This window comes from Heterodontus francisci, chromosome 42 (assembly GCF_036365525.1).
Source record: "Heterodontus francisci isolate sHetFra1 chromosome 42, sHetFra1.hap1, whole genome shotgun sequence".
NCBI lineage: Eukaryota > Metazoa > Chordata > Chondrichthyes > Heterodontiformes > Heterodontidae > Heterodontus > Heterodontus francisci.
The window spans coordinates 1255175-1271366 of record NC_090412.1 but is presented as its reverse complement, the minus strand read 5'-3'; the positions used below and the strand labels follow the sequence as shown (position 1 = coordinate 1271366).

General features: G+C 45.6%; 1 protein-coding gene across 1 annotated transcript; it reads left to right on the top strand.

The window, feature by feature from the left end:
* Positions 1-15363: 15363 nt before the first annotated feature.
* LOC137355303 (transcription factor ATOH1-like) lies at positions 15364-15750 on the top strand. The gene has a single exon (XM_068020288.1). It carries the CDS (start codon positions 15364-15366, stop codon positions 15748-15750), a length of 387 nt encoding a protein of 128 aa, XP_067876389.1.
* The last annotated feature ends 442 nt before the right edge of the window (positions 15751-16192 follow it).

Here is a 16192-nt window from a genome sequence, read left to right as displayed (position 1 = left end):
AAGAAGGTAGCTCGCCACCACCTTTGCTAGGGCAATTGTAGGGGGGGGGAGTGGTGGGGTGCGGCAATAAATACTGACCTCGCCAGTGACACCCACATTCCATGAATGAATAAAAACCCAAACAGACACAAGCGTACAGATACCGAAACAGAGAGTGACACACGCAGGTACAGCTACCCAAACGCACAAGATTTTTAAAAAAATGTTGAACAGGCTAAGAAGATTTTTCTTCAGACCTCTCCAAATCAGGACAACGCACTGTTGTGCCACAGCGTCCAGCATTAGAGCTCATCTTTCATTCATTTTTCACAAGGCCCCAGCTGTCTGACAAATCATATTACATATGAGGTACAGATAAGAGTATGGAAATGTTCATGGGATTTAACCCATAATTGCAGGGACATGAAGTTAGTATCTCACTTCTACTAGCTGCTATTCCATTCTAACTTAATATGAAAAGGCATCCCTGGCATCATATGCCAACAAGGCTCTGCAAGAACACTAGTGGACTAAGAACATTTATATTTCATTTACTTTGCTATGATGCTACTTTGCCACATTGAGTCCCACTCCAGAGATTTGAAAACATAATCCAGACTGACATATCAGTGCAGTACTGAGGGAGTGCTGCACTGTCGAAGGGTGAGTACTGAGGGAGCGCTGCACTGTCAGGGGCAGTACAAAGGGAGTGCTGCACTGTTGGAGTGGCTATCTTTCAGATGAGACTTTAAACTGAGGCCCTGTTTTCCCTCTTGGGTAGATAGAAATGATCTGGGTTTCAACGTATTACAGGACCGTGGGCTGCAGCATATTACAGACAATACAAATGAAACATTTAACAGTGAAAGAGAAGCAGAAGTAGCTGATCAATATCAAATGTTCCCACATGCTGTGTTGCACAATGAAACACTCCAACCTGTGCTATTGGTGATGGTTACACAGGATTGGTTGATTTACATTTTTGGCAGAGGTGACCACCATATTGTTGAGTCTCACGCACTAATCACATGATCTGAAGTGCATCAATTGGATTTTACTACACTCCATGCTGTGGCATGAGCAGGGTCTGTTATATTACAACGCAAAAAGCCACCAAAGTCAGCAGACAAAGTCATAAAAATTACAGTTCTGAAGGAGGCTAATCAGACCATCATGGCTGTGCTGGATAGATCTTATCCTGTGTCCCGCCCTCTTCTCTTATTCCTTTGTATTCTTTTACAGATAATTATTTAATTGCTTTTAAAATTATTCCTCAATTGTGACAACATATTCTATATATTATTGGCACCCATCCAAATCTGGACCTTTTTCTGCATAAAAGACATTTCCACACAAAAAAAAACAATGATACTCCAGTGCAGTAGAGGGAGTGCCGCACTGTCAGAGGCGACATCTTTTGGATGAGACATTAAACTGAAGCTCCATTTGCCTGCTCAGGTGGATGTAAAAGGTCCCATGGCACTACTTCGAAGAAGAGCAAGGGAGCTATCCTTGGTGTCCTGGCCAATATTTATCTGTTAATCGACATCACAAAAACAGATTATCTGGTCGTTATCACATTGCTGTTTGTGGGAGCTTGTTGTGCGCAAATTGGCTGCTGCATTTCTTACATTGCAACAGTAACTACTCTTCAAAAAGTACTTCATTGGCTGTAAACCACTTTGAGACGTCCGGTGGTCATGAAAAGCACTACATAAATGCAAGTCTTTCTTTCTTTTCACTTTGCTCTATTGAAAAGCTGCATTGTGTGACTTTCTGCAGTGATATTGTCCCATAGTTCAGACTCTGCTGCTGATTCATTCCACGGACAGAACTATGAGTTTAATGTGCTAAATATTGCAGATAATAAGGTACTTTATATGTTGATATTTAAGTAAAGACAACAGCAGCTCAGAGTTCACACTGGGGCAACTGTATTCCTGAAAGAACTCAATCTCAATTCAAGAAACCATGGCAACCATTGACAGCTGCTCAACAAAAATCACTTTTACAAGGTAAATCAGCAAGTGTAAGGTGCAATTGGAGCAGCCTCCCACGGCCTCTAGATGACAATCGAAGTAATGAGGGTTATGAGGAGAAACCATTGAAGATCAGAGCACCACATGTGTTGCTAATGTGAGGGGGAGGTGAAGCTACTGGTAACTAATCTAGTCTGCAATATGTTTTACAATGTGTGTGCTTTAAGTAGGTAGCCACAGTGACATATCCTACAAAACACTGACCTCTTGTGTTTCCTCAGAGTCCAAAAACAGCCAACTTGTCCAGAGTCACTGCGAGTTATTGACCATTCCAATCTAGGACACAATTGCAAAACTAGTGATGTCACAAGAGAAACGAACTGTGTTTTAATACAAATGAATCTGATTCACACAAAATTATTACATTCATAACTGTTGGATATAATTGTCAAGAAGAAAAGCAAAATGCAGGTGATGTTGCAAATCCAAAGCAAAAGCGCTGGAGAAACACAGCACATCAGTCAGCATCTGTGGAAAGAACAGAGGAATTAATGTTTCAAGACCCTTTGTGAGTACTAGAACATAAGAGACGGAAAAGCATTTTAATACAAGCAGAAAAAAGGAGGGGGAATGTATACAAAAATAAATTACAGACCAGGAGAGGACACGAGTGGAATCACGTAACAGATACCTCAGTCACAGTGTGAACTGTTGCTCAGTTGCAGCATACTCACCTCAGAGTCAGAAGGTTAGAGATTCAAGTTCCACTCCAGAGAACCAAACATAAAATCTAGGCTGATACTAGGCTGCTGCACTGTCAGGGTCAGTACTGACAGAGTGCTGCACTGTTGGAGGTGCTGTCTCTCAGATGAGATGTCAAACTGAAGCCCCCATCTGCTCTGTCATGTAAGCATAAAAGATCCCATGACCCTAGGGCAGCAGAGTTACCCCCGGTGTCTTGGACAATATTTATCCCTGAATCAACACCTAAAACAAATTATCCGGCCATTATCTAATTTCTGTTTGTGGGAGCTCGCCCTGCACAGATTGGTTGCTGTGTTTCCTACATTGCGACATCAGAATTGATGAAAGGTCACAGACCTCAAAAGTAAAATCTGCTCTCTCCACAGATGCTGCTAGATATGCTGAGTATTTCCAGCAGTTTCTGTTTTTATTTCAGAGTTCCAGCATCCGCTGTATTTTGCTTTTATTTCATTGACTGTAAAGCACTTTGTGACGTTCTGATGTCATGGAAGGTGCTTAATGAGAGTAACCAGCATTTTAAGATTGTTTTGCATCTGTAAAAAAAAGTTTGTGTGTGGGTGTATTTTTAATACAACACCAGTAAATTTCCTCCTTTTCGCTCAGAGATAGAGGAAATGGTAGCATAGAAATTGGACCCCTCAGACGTGCCACAGATTCCCTCACATTTGTTGTGCCCTATCTGCTTTTAGACTGGGCGTCATGCGCTAGTTCCCTACCCACTCCTCGCCAGTGTAGCAAGTAAATGCATCAAAGCAGGGCAAAACTCTTCCACTTTTCAATGGTGGGGCATCACGCCATGGCACAATAGCCCCTCATGGGGCTGTCCTTGTCTCTGGGATTGCCAGGAAAGTCACTAAGTGGAGAGTTGTTGCCTCCCCGTGAGGGAGGTGGAATCAAGCAGACGTTCTGGGGCTGATTCAGCATACCCAGTATCTGCCAACATTGTGTGGATCCCTGGGGTGAGATTGACAGCTGCGAGCCGAATACCTGAACTGTTGCCTCACATTAAAAACATGAACGTGATTGAAAGCTCTTATTACATTTGTCACACAGACCTGGGCACGGCTCAAAGGCATTAATATATTTACTTTTCCTGTTAGTCTATTTCCTTTTTTTCTCTCTCTCTCTCTCTACCCTTTCCTAATATTTTGCTTACTCACTTCACAGCCCGCTTGTCTATGCAGTTTGGCCCCTGCTTCTCCGGTGGAGTTTTAGACACAGCTTTCTGTGGGGTGAGTCTGGTTTATGCTAAACCTTTAACAGCAGCAGTGTCTGCGGTCAGGGTGAGCTCTGATATTATTTCAGCAATGGGTCAGGGTCAGTTTGGAACTCTACAAATTGCATCTCGAAACTCAACACCAATCAGATTCTGACCGTTTATAACCAATTCACATGTTTATGATTTTTTTTGTGGGCTATCGTTTTTGAAGACTTGATATAAAATATTTGATGTACACAAACTTGCTGCTTCCAGTTCTTCTGAAGGATTAAATCCCATTTTGGGCACTTCTCATTTCAGCCACCAGATGGGGTCTAAGGTGTTTCTCCAAATGGTCCTCTACCTGCTGCAGGGTCCTAGTGTCCGCTGTTTCATCGCACATTTATACAGCGTCTCGGAGATGTCGGGGAATGCTTCACTTAGAGTGAAGTACCTTGGAATGCAGTACCTTTTTTGTTATGACAGAAACCCCAATCGCCATTTTACACACAATTTTTTTTAAACTGCGGTTCTACCCAAAATTATGCGGGATTTGAGATGCAAATGGCGCTGATGCAGCTTTAGGCCTCACCGTCCAACCAGGATTTCTCACTCAGTGTCCCCACCGGGATCACTGCTTCCCACTTCCTTCTCCACCCACCAGGGGCGACTAGTGCTGAGGGGTGGGGCCCAGTTACTGGCTGAGTTTCCTTCCTGTGTTACCGCCACGTCTTGGGCTGCCATGCCTAAGATGGCGCTGAGCCCCAGGAAGCGACGGCATTGGCCCTGCGGTGCCCCCATAGCGCCTCCTCTCCCTCAGCTGTGTCTTCAGTGATGAACCCTCTCCTGTAATGCGCTCAGCGGGTCTTAGTTCCAGATATTTGTGTCACACAATGAAGGGATTGTCAGTCAGGGGCGAGTGGGTGGCAGAGAAAGTATGAGTGATGGGTTGTCAGGGTGACGGAGGGTTGGGAGACAGGGTGGATGAGTTAGACCGTGTGGGGGATTATTTTAAAGTGAGAGATAGTGAAGGTTAGCAGATCATTGCTTAATTTAATTTCGTTATGAATTGTAATTACACAGCTTACATTTGTTGTGTTCTGTGATAACACTGAGTGATGGCACGACGCTAATATTACTGTTGATGATCCTACTCTAACATTAACAGTACTAGGGCGGCACAGTGGCGCATTGGTTAGCACCGCAGCCTCACAGCTCCAGCGACCCGGGTTCAAATCTGGGTACTGCCTGTGTGGAGTTTGCAAGTTCTCCCTGTGTCTGCGTGGGTTTTCTCCGGGTGCTCCGGTTTCCTCCCACAAGCCAAAAGACTTGCAGGTTGGTAGGTAAATTGACCATTATAAATTGCCCCCAGTATAGGTAGGTGGTAGGGAAATATAGGGACAGGTGGGATGTGGTAGGAATATGGGATTAGTGTAGGATGAGTATAAATGGGTGGTTGATGGTCGGCACAGACTCGGTGGGCCGAAGGGCCTGTTTCAGTGCTGTATCTCTAAACTAAACTAAACTAGTACTGACAATATACCAACATTTCTGCTGTTGACGCTATTCCAACATTACTGGTGGTGACTCTAACATGAATGGTGGGGCCTATATCTGAAAATTACTGGTGGTGATGTTAAACTGGCATTATTAATGTTAATCTCACTCTATGGGTGGCACAGTGGCTAGCGCTGCAGCCTCACAGCTCTAGCAACCCGGATTTGGTTCTGGGTACTGCCTGTGCGGAGTTTGCAAGTTCTCCCTGTGACTGCGTGAGTTTCCGCCGGGTGCTCTGGTTTCCTCCCACAGCCAAAGACTTGCAGGTTGATAGGTAAATTGGCCATTGTAAATTGTCCCAAGCGTAGGTAGGTGCTAGGAAAATTGAGGGGATGTGGTAGGGAATATGGGATTGGTGTAGGATTAGTATAAATTGGTGGTTGATGGTCGGCACGGACTTGGTGGGCCGAAGGGCCTGTTTTCGTGCTGTATCTCTCTATGACTCTACATTTATAAAGCTCTGGTTAGGCTACAACTAAGGTATTCCATCCAGTGCTGGTCACCACATTTTAGGAAGGATGTGATGGTGCTTGAGAGGGTACAGAGGAGATTTACCAGAATGGTTCCAGGGATGAGGGATTTTAGCGACGAGGTTAGGCGCTGGGCTACCGTAGATGGAATGCATACAGACACAAATCAAAGTGGGAGCGGGGAGAATTCTGGAAAAATTGAACAGCATGGATGCCAGGTGGATTGGGTGATTAATGCATACGTGAAGTGATTGTTAGCTGAATAAACATGCCCAGTGGTTGAAGTAGAAACTGCTCAAAATCACTTAAAGTACAAAACTACTGAGCAAATAGTGTTTGAAATAGCGGATGTATCTTTAGAACTGTCTAATGTTAAGTCCTGGGTGACTGGGGATTTTGGGGGTTTCTCTGCAGTTGGGTTGCACTTGGAGAATACTCAGAATCTTCATTTAAATAATTTGGGTAAATGTTGTCTAGTGTGAGTTAATTGATGAGCTGATCAACAAAGTCCCAAACCATTTAAAGTCCATCTGCTAAACTGTTCCAGTGATGCAGAATAAAAAACAAACATAGAGTCACACAGCATAGAAACAGGCGCTTCGGCCCACCGCGTCCATGCCGACCATAATGCTTATCTATACTAATCCCACCTGCCTGCATTAATTCCATATCGCTCTATGCCTTGCTCATTCAAGTACCTGTCCAGATGCCTCTTAAATGTCGCAACAGTTCCTGCCCCCACCACCTCCTCAGGCAGCTCATTCCAGATACCCAGTATTCTTTGTGTGAAAAATGTACCCCTTTGATCCCCTTTAAACCTCCTCCCTCTCACCTTAAATATATGGCCTCTAGTTTTAGTCACCCCTACCATGGGAAACAGACTCTGGCTATCTACCCTATCTATGCCTCTCATAATTTATATACCTCTATCATGTCCCCTCTCAGCCTTCTTCGCTCCAGGGAAAACAGACCCAGCCCTTCCAATCTCTCTTTGGAACTCAAGCCCTCCAAGCCAGGCAATATCCTTGTGAATCTTTTCTGCACCCTCTCTAGCTTAATCACATCTTTCCAGTAGTGCGGCGACCAGAACTGCACACAGTACTCCAAATGCGGCCGAACCGACGTTATGTACAACTGTAACATGACGTCCCAACTCTTGTACTCAATGCCTCGGCCGATGAAGGCAAGCATGCCATACGCCTTCTTCACCACCCTGTCTACCTGTGTTGGCACTTTCAGGGAACTGTGTACTTGCACCCCAAGGTCTCTCTGCTCAACAAAACTCCCCAGGGCCCTGCCATTCACTGTATATGTCCTGCCCTGGTTTAACTTCCCAAAATGCATCACTTCGCACTTGTCTGTGTTAAATTCCATTTGCCAATCCCTTGCCGACTTTCCCAGTTTATCTATATCCTGTTGTAACCTTAGACAATCTTCTTCACTGTCCACTATACCACCAATTTTGGTGTCATCTGCAAACTTACTAATCATGCCCCCTACATTCATATCAAAGTCATTAACATATATGACAAACAACAGAGGGTCCAGCACCGATTCCTGCGGCACACCACTGGTCACTGGCCTCCAATCTGAAAAACAACCCTCCACTACCACCCTCTGCCTCCTATCACCAAGCCAATTTTGTATCCAATTTGCTAGCTCACCCTGGCTCCCATGTGTTCGAACCTTCTGGACCAGCCAATCATGCGGGACCTTGTCAAAGGCCTTGCTAATGTCCATGTAGACAACGTCCATTGCCCTTCCCTCATCAGTCCTCTTGGTCACCTCCTCGAAAAACTCAATCAAATTGGTGAGACATGATTTCCCACGCACAAAGCCATGCTGACTATCCCTAATCAGACCAAGCCTTTCCAAATGCATATAAATCCTGTCTCTCAGAATCCCTTCCAATAACTTTCCCACCACTGATGTAAGGCTCACCGGCCTGGAGTTCCCTGGCTTATCCCTGCTGCCCTTCTTAAATAAAGGCACAACATTAGCTATCCTCCATTCTTCCGATACCTCACCCGTGGTTAACAATGATACAAAATCTCTGCCAGGGCCCCAGAAATCTCATCCCTGTGCCTTGGGCGGCACAGTGGCGCAGTGGTTAGCACCGTAGCCTCACAGCTCCAGCGACCCGGGTTCAATTCTGGGTACTGCCTGTGTGGAGTTTGCAAGTTCTCCCTGTGTCTGCGTGGGTTTCCTCCGGGTGCTCCGGTTTCCTCCCACATGCCAAAGACTTGCAGGTTGATAGGTAAATTGGCCATTATAAATTGCCCCTAGTATAGGTAGGTGGTAGGGAAATATAGGGACAGGTGGGGATGTGGTAGGAATATGGAATTAGTAGGATTAGTATAAATGGGTGGTTGATGGTCGGCACAGACTCGGTGGGCCGAAGGGCCTGTTTCAGTGCTGTATCTCTAAAAACTAAAACTTCCCATAGCATCCTAGGATACACCTGGTCAGGCCCTGGGGATTTATCCACCTTAATGCGCTTCAAAACCTCCAACACCTCCTCCTTTGTAATGTTGATATGCTCCAGGATATCGCTGTTCCCTCCCTTGAACTCACTAGCTTCCATGACCTTCTCCATGGTAAATACAGACGAGAAGTATTCATTTAAGACCTCATTCATTTCCCATGGCTCCACACGTAGATTACCACACTAATCCTTAAGGGAACCTACTCTCTCCCTAGCTACCCTTTTACTCTTAATATACTTACAGAATCTTTTAGGATGCTCCTTTATCTTATCTGCCAGAAAAATCTCATGGCCCTTTCTCGCCCTCCTAATTTTCTTCTTAAATGTAGTTCTACATCCCCTATGCTCCTCAAGGGACTCACTTGATCCCAGCTGCCTATACCGGATATATGCCTCCTTCTTTTTCCTGACCAGACCCTCAATATCCCTCGTCAACCAAGGTTCCCTAAACTTGCCAGCCTTGCCCTTCCATCTAACAGGAACATGCCAGCCCTGAACTCTTCCTATCTCACTTTTAAAAGCCTCCCACTTGCCAGACGTCCCTTTACCTGTAAACAGCCTCTCCCATTCAACTTTTGAGAGTTCCAGTCTGATGCCATCGAAATTAGCCTTCCCCCAATTAGGACTTCAACCTGAGGACCAGTCCTATCCTATTCCATAATTTTCTTGAAACTAATAGAGTTATGGTCACTGGTCCCAAAATGTTCTCCCACTGACACATCAACCACCTGCCCATCCTCATTTCCTAAGAGGAGGTCGAGTGCAGCCCCTTCTCTAGTAGGGCCATCCACAAACTGCTTCAGAAAACTATCCTGGACACACTCAACAAATTCTTCCCCATCTGATTCCTTACCACTAAGGCAGTCCCAGTCAATATTAGGGAAGTTACAATCACCTACTATTACAACCCTATAATTCCTACACCTATCTGTGATTTCCCTATATATATGCTCCTCCACTTCCCTCTGACTATTGGGGGGCCTATAGTATAATCCCATCAAAGTGGTCACCCCTTTCTTATTTCTAAGTTCTACCCATATGGCCTCGCTGGACATTCCCCCCGGGATATCCTCTCTAAGTACTGCCGTGATGTCCTCCCTAATCAATAGTGCAACTCCCCCTCCTCTCTTATCTCCACCTCTGTCATGCCGGAAGCATCGGTACCTTTGAACATTGAGCTGCCAGTCCTGCCCATCCCTCAACCACGTTTCTGTAATAGCTATAATATCACAATCCCATGTACCAATCCATGCTCTGAGTTCATCTGCCTTACCTGTAAGGCTTCTTGCATTAAAGTAAATGCAGCTTAGCCTACCAGACCTTCCACGCTCCCTGTCCTATCCCTGCCCGGCCTGCCTACTGGACTTGCTTGCTTTAACCTCTACATTTGCCTCAACTATCTCATCGGAGAGACCACTACTTTGAGTCCCACCCCCCTGCATGACTAGATTAAACCCTCCCGAGTAGTGCTAGCAAACCTCCCCATAAGGATATTGGTCCCTTTCCAGTTCAGATGCAACCCGTCCTTCTTGTACAGGTCACCTCTGCATCAGAAGAGATTCCAATGATCCAAGTAGCTGAAGCCCTCCCGCCTACACCAGCTCTTCAGCCACGCAAGATGTTGCAAGAAGTTAGGAAGGCTAATGGTATGTTAGTCTTTATCGCAAGAGGATTTGAGTATAGGAGTAGTGAAGTCTTGCTTCAATTGTATAGAACCTTGGTTAGACCACACCTTGTGTACTGTGCGCAGTTTTGGTCCCCTTACCTTCGGAAGGATATTATTTCCATAGAGGGAGCGCAACAAGAGTTCACCAGACTTGTTCCTGGGATGGCGGGACTGTCCAATGAAGAGAGACTGGAGAAACTGGACCTGTTTTATCTAGAGTTTCAAAGAATAAGAGGTGATCTCATTGAAACCTACAAAATACTTCAAGGGATATACAGGGTAGATACAGGGTAGATGCAGATAAGATGTTTCCCTTGGTTGGGGAATCTAGAACCAGGGGACACAATTGCAAAATAAGGGGGAAGCCATTTAGGACTGAGATGAGGAGAAAATTTTTTACTCAGAGGGTTGTGAATCTTTGGGATTCTCTACCTCAGGGCTGTGGAAGCTCAGTCATTGAGTATGTTTAAAGCACAGATTGACAGGTTTCTAAATACAAATGACATAAAGGGATATAGGGATGGTGTGGGGAAAAGGCATTGAAGTGGATGATCAGCCATGATCGTACTGAATGGTGGAGCAGGCATGATGGGCTAAATGGCTTTCTCCTGTTCCTATGTTTACCAGAAAATCAATAATGTACTTCACCACTCACTCTGTCACCTTTTGGGATTTTTTTTTGCTCGAGGATTTGCAAATGGGTTATGTTTAACTGTTATATTTTAAAACACACTTGGGTGCTCTGCCTTTGAGAGGACTGCCACATTTTTGATTTTGTCCTGCCAGGATATACCCATAATGCACTTCATACAGCAAAGATGGAAATTATTGAGCTTCTTTTCCTGGTAGCTGTAAGTCGCTCATGTTTCACAGCCATACAGTAAGGTGCTGAGAACACAGGCCTGATAAACCACCAGCTTGGTCCTAAGGGTCAGCTTGGTGTTTTCCCAAGCGCGTTTTGTGAGTTGGCCAAAGGTGGTAGCTGCTTTCCCGATATGTTTATCGAGCTCTACATCAAGGGACAGATTGTCCGTTACCATGGACCCAAGGTAGCAGAATTTACTAACCACTTCCAGTGGGGTTCCAGAGGTAGCTTCGGTGAATCAGACACATCTGCAAGATGGAAGACGGTAGCATACCCAAGGAGCTTCTGTATGGTGAGGTGGCTGGGGCCAGCCAAATAGTGGGGCACCCAAAGCTCTGCTTCAAGGATGCTTGCAAGTGTGACATGAAGGCCCTAAGCATTGACTATTGCACCTGGGAGTCACTAACTGGTGAAAGAGGGAAATGGTGACACATCCTGTGGACTGGTGTGCACTACCACGACAACCAGTGGTTACAGCAACTTGGCAACAGGCGCCAATGTCAAAAATAACAGCTCACAGTCTCACTTGGCGGCTTCGCGTGCAGCAGTTATGGCAGGACCTGCCTCTCAAGGATTGGCCAAGAGAAGACACCCCACCTAAATGGATTGTTTGCTGCATATTCCATCATATTTCATAGATGGAAGGATGACAACCAATATTTTAAAACAAATTGAATTCTCACAGGTTTAATACACCACAGACTGCCATCACGGAAACAACGGATTTCTCTGTTAACGGACCAAGCGTTGAAGATGTGTATGAAAGCTGGACAGGCCAACCTGCAGAATGTCATGGCTCGCAGTTGATTTCGATCTGAGTTGGACTTAATTTATTGAGACCTGCATTCCAAGGTGAAAGCAGAGGTAATTGAGTTGGTTGACAGACCTACTGGCGATTCCCTGAGCAAGAAAGGAGTCAGAGGCACTGAACTTCCAATTCTTGTGAATACAAGGGGAGAAAATAGACACGGGCAGATAGTCAGTACGTCAGGCTTCAAACAGGAGACAGCAAGGCGCCTTTCGGTGGAAGCTGAGGTGCAGGAGGTCAGCCCCCAGTTTTGAGGGGTGTTCACGAATATAAGTTAGTGATGCGATGTTGTAGAAATTCTAGCTGTTGACTGGCAGGAGGAAGTCCGTGCTTAGATCATAAGTCACAAGAAAATAATAAGCTCAGTTTTAACTGCCCCCTTTTTCTTTATCATTCTGCGGGAATCGGGGCGCATTTGGTATCTAAAAACTTCTTATTTTATTTTTAAATTGTCACAGTTTCAGACGCAGAATTCCAGCAGCAAAGAATTACTGCTGGACTTTGAAACACAAGAAAAGCTTTTAGTCAGAAAACACAATGCTGAGTTCAAATAGACAGAGCGATGAATGGGAGCAGCTCCACTGACGGGACTGCTCCCCGCCGCCTCCCATTCTCTCGCCTCACCCAGTGACTCCCGGCCGCCCAGCCATAGTCAGCCTCTGCTCAATGTTCAGACTCTAATTGGCAATTCGGATCCGCAGCAACCAGCATAATCCTATTAGGAGTGGGGCAAAGTGTTTTATTTCAGTTCATTACAGACAAAAGATGAGAAGAAATGATCCAAACACAACAGCGGCACCAGTGGAAATTGGCCAGGGATTTAGAGAGGGAGAAGAGGGAGGGAGGTGGTTTTGGCTTTAGTAGAATCGTGCACTTCAGTAAGAACCCAGTGAAGCTTCTTAATGAGCTGTGATATGAGGCTATTACTGCTTTGAGATCAAACTTCTAGTCTGTTTGCCAGCTATGGGTGGGTCTGAGCCCAGCTCCGCACCACACGCCGCTTGGCGCAGGTAAAGCTTAGAAACAGACCCAGGCGTTCGGATGACCAGGTGTGGCAACCGCTCCTTTCAGGCTTTTTTATTTGTAGTTAAACTTAAGTAGAAACTTAAAGCAGTTCCCTTTCTCCGAAAACACTATCCGAATAACAAAATGCAATTAAAAACCGCGGATCCTCCCAAAACAAAATATTATAGTAACATAATAATAACCTTATAAAAACATGTTAGTTTCTGTTCAATATCTTCGAGTCGCCATACATAACACAGGGGCCATTCTGGTCTGATTGTCTTTCTGTCTCTCAACATCTCTCTCATCTCGCTTTCCCTTCTCTCTGCACTTCTTCAACTTTCCTTTCACGTTCCCGCATCCTTTCTCTTTAATTAGTTTATTTTTTTTTAAAGGGAAAATTTGAAGGATGTGTCGCTCTGTCCCTCCAATTTCTCTTTTTCTGTGTGGCTCAATGTTCTCTGAAATGACACTGGATTCCAGAATTCTGAAGAACATTAGCAGCTATTTGCTTTTGTGGAACTATTACTCTGATTTTGGGCCGTTCTCCTTCCACTGACAGCGCTGAGCAGTTTGGCCGTGGATAAAGCCTAAAGTTGCTCATCTCAGGGGTTGTCAACGGGTCCACTATACTGCCTCCCTGTCTCCACCACACACACAATTTAAAGTTGATTTAATGGCGATCCCCAAAGGTTACAGTATCCGCGGCACAGAGTTTTACCTTCCAGGCCTGAATCACAGATCGACAGCATCACTACTGCCTGGCCCCGGCTCCGCACAGGATGAGTTTTAGGTCTGATTTGTTAATATAGAGTGAGTTTAGCTAATTGTCCTTCGGAACTCATGGCGTTGCGTTGGGATTAACTGGATGTGCAGCTTTTATTTAGTCAGGTGAGATATTCTGGAACATTCTTGAATTATTTTGAACAGAGTAACTTTTCCCCAACATATATATTTATTTTCATTAGAACTGCTCAGTAATCCACAAGCATCTTGCAGATTGTATTGAAACAATGACCTGAACATTAACTATGAAAACCACATCTCAGAATGAAATTCCTCCTTAATATCATATTAATTCACAGTGAAAATGGAGAGAACGGAACTTTGAATGTTTCTGACATCACAACTTGCAAGAGTAAAGTTCAAGTGATTCATAATTGAACCTTTAATTTTACTGACTGACAGGTTTATTGATCTAATAAATTCGTATTTTTATGTTTATCAAATATGTACCGCTTTCTTTTTCAAAACGATTACAGATTCTGATTCCATGTTCTAATAATTCTCCGAACCTTTTTCTTCATTTCTTTTGGTGATTATCGTATATTTATGCTGTCTGGTTACAATTTCTCCATCAGTAGAAACATCCCCACCCAATTTCCCTGCTCAAAATCCCACTTAATTTTGACCAACTCCCCCAGATCGCCTCTTAACCATTTCCCCCACAAAAAGAGTACCAATTTCTCTTAGTCTCCAAAATTATCCCACTCTTATTCCTGGCAGTATCACCTACACCACGACTTTCACATCCTTTCCAAAACTGGACTCGAAACTGGAAATGCATCCTTATCAATACCTAAGCCCTTCCTTTGCAATGGATGCTTCCATTTGTAAATCCCATCTGATTTTTTGCAGTTTTGACAGTTAGGCTAAAATATGAAGAATTTCCAATTGGACCAGGTAGAATCATAGAAATTAACAGTGTGGAAGGAGGTCATTCAGTCCCTCATATCCACGCCAGCCGACATGCAGCCATTCAACCTAATCCCACTTTCCAGCTCTTGGTCCATAGCCTTGGAGCCCTCAATGGCATATCCAAGTACTTAAACGTTATCAGGGTTTCTGCCAGTACCACCCTTTCAAGCACAGAGTTCCAGACCCCCACCACCCTCTGGGTGAAAAGAAAATCCCTTCCAATCCCTTCTGAACCTCCTACCCTAAATCTATGTCCCTGGTTATGGACCCCTGAACCAAGGGGAATAGGGTCTTCCTATCCACACTATGGAGACCTCTCAATTTTACATCTTCAGTTAGGTCTTCCCTCAGCCTCCTCTGCTCCAAACAAAACAACCCTAGCCAATTCAATCTTTCCTCATAACTAAAATTCCACAGTCCGGGTAACGTCCTGGTAAAATGGAGCACATATTCCAACTCGGAGTCCTCACTCAGGAGGGGAAGAAGTTGGGGTATCAGCCGTTCCATGTTCTCAATGACTCTCTGGGCAATCGAGGCTGCCTTTTCAAATTGACCTGCAGCATCAATGTGAACCAGCTGACTGCACATTGACACTGAACTGCTCATGTCCTGCCCTCTGTCATGTTGCCCCTTATTTAAACTCTTTCCTTGTAATCAGTTCTCCACAGAAAGCTCCTTTTGTCTAGCCCGTTAATTTGAATTCTGTCTTTATTGAAGTGGAGATAATCTGAATGAAATAAGCAGCTGACTGATTGGCTGCTCACACGCGACTGGGGTACAGCCACCGCTCCCATTGGCTGCTCACACGCGACCACCTTTAAAATCCAGCAAACTTCGCCGCAACTTTCACCAAACTTTGCGCCTGGCGCAGCGGAACTGCGCCTGAGCATGGCGGAGAGCCGGCGTGACGGAGCGGGGTCGCCGGGCTGGGGTTTCCCCGAGTGTCGGGAATCGGGCGCAGCGGGTGCACTGCAGAAGCGCCGGCGCCTGGCCGCCAACGCCCGGGAAAGGCGGCGGATGCGCGGCTTGAACGCGGGTTTTGACCTGCTCCGGAGCGTTATACCCGGTCTGCGGAGCCGGCTGTCCAAGGCCGAGACCCTGCAGATGGCTCAAATCTACATCGGGGCCCTGAGCGAGGAACTGCGGAGAGGGTCCAGCTCCAGGACCCCCGCGGCCGGCGGCACCCCGGACACCGAACCCGGGGATGGAGCAGACGAGCGGCTGCTCCCGGATCCCGGTTCCCGCAGTGACGGCGAGGCGGATCTGAGTGAGTGAAGCCGGACTGAGCTGTGCCAGACTCTGGGAGTCTCCTCGAAAGCTTAAAGCAAGCGAACGTGAGAAACCGAAACGGCTCCGGGAACCGCGGGGGAAAGCGGGCTGTGCCGGCCGGGAGCTCGGACTGGAATGGGAATTCAGCCTCCACCCGGAGCCGGAGCTTCCCTCGCGGTGAGTTGGATAAATTCCTAAACTCGCTCAGTGCCGCGGACTGACTGCAACTGTTATTCCATCATCGATCATTATAGAAATATTTACGTCAATAAAGTTATATTTTAGATAAAAAAGGGTCTTTGGGTCATCAGTCTCGTGCTCCACTTTTCAACACAATCATGACTTGCATTTATACAACACTTTTATTACACAGAGAGATCCCACCAGCCGGCACTTCATCCAGCGCAATGTTTCCCATCTCTCGCCTTAGAGGAAAGTTGGGAAGAGG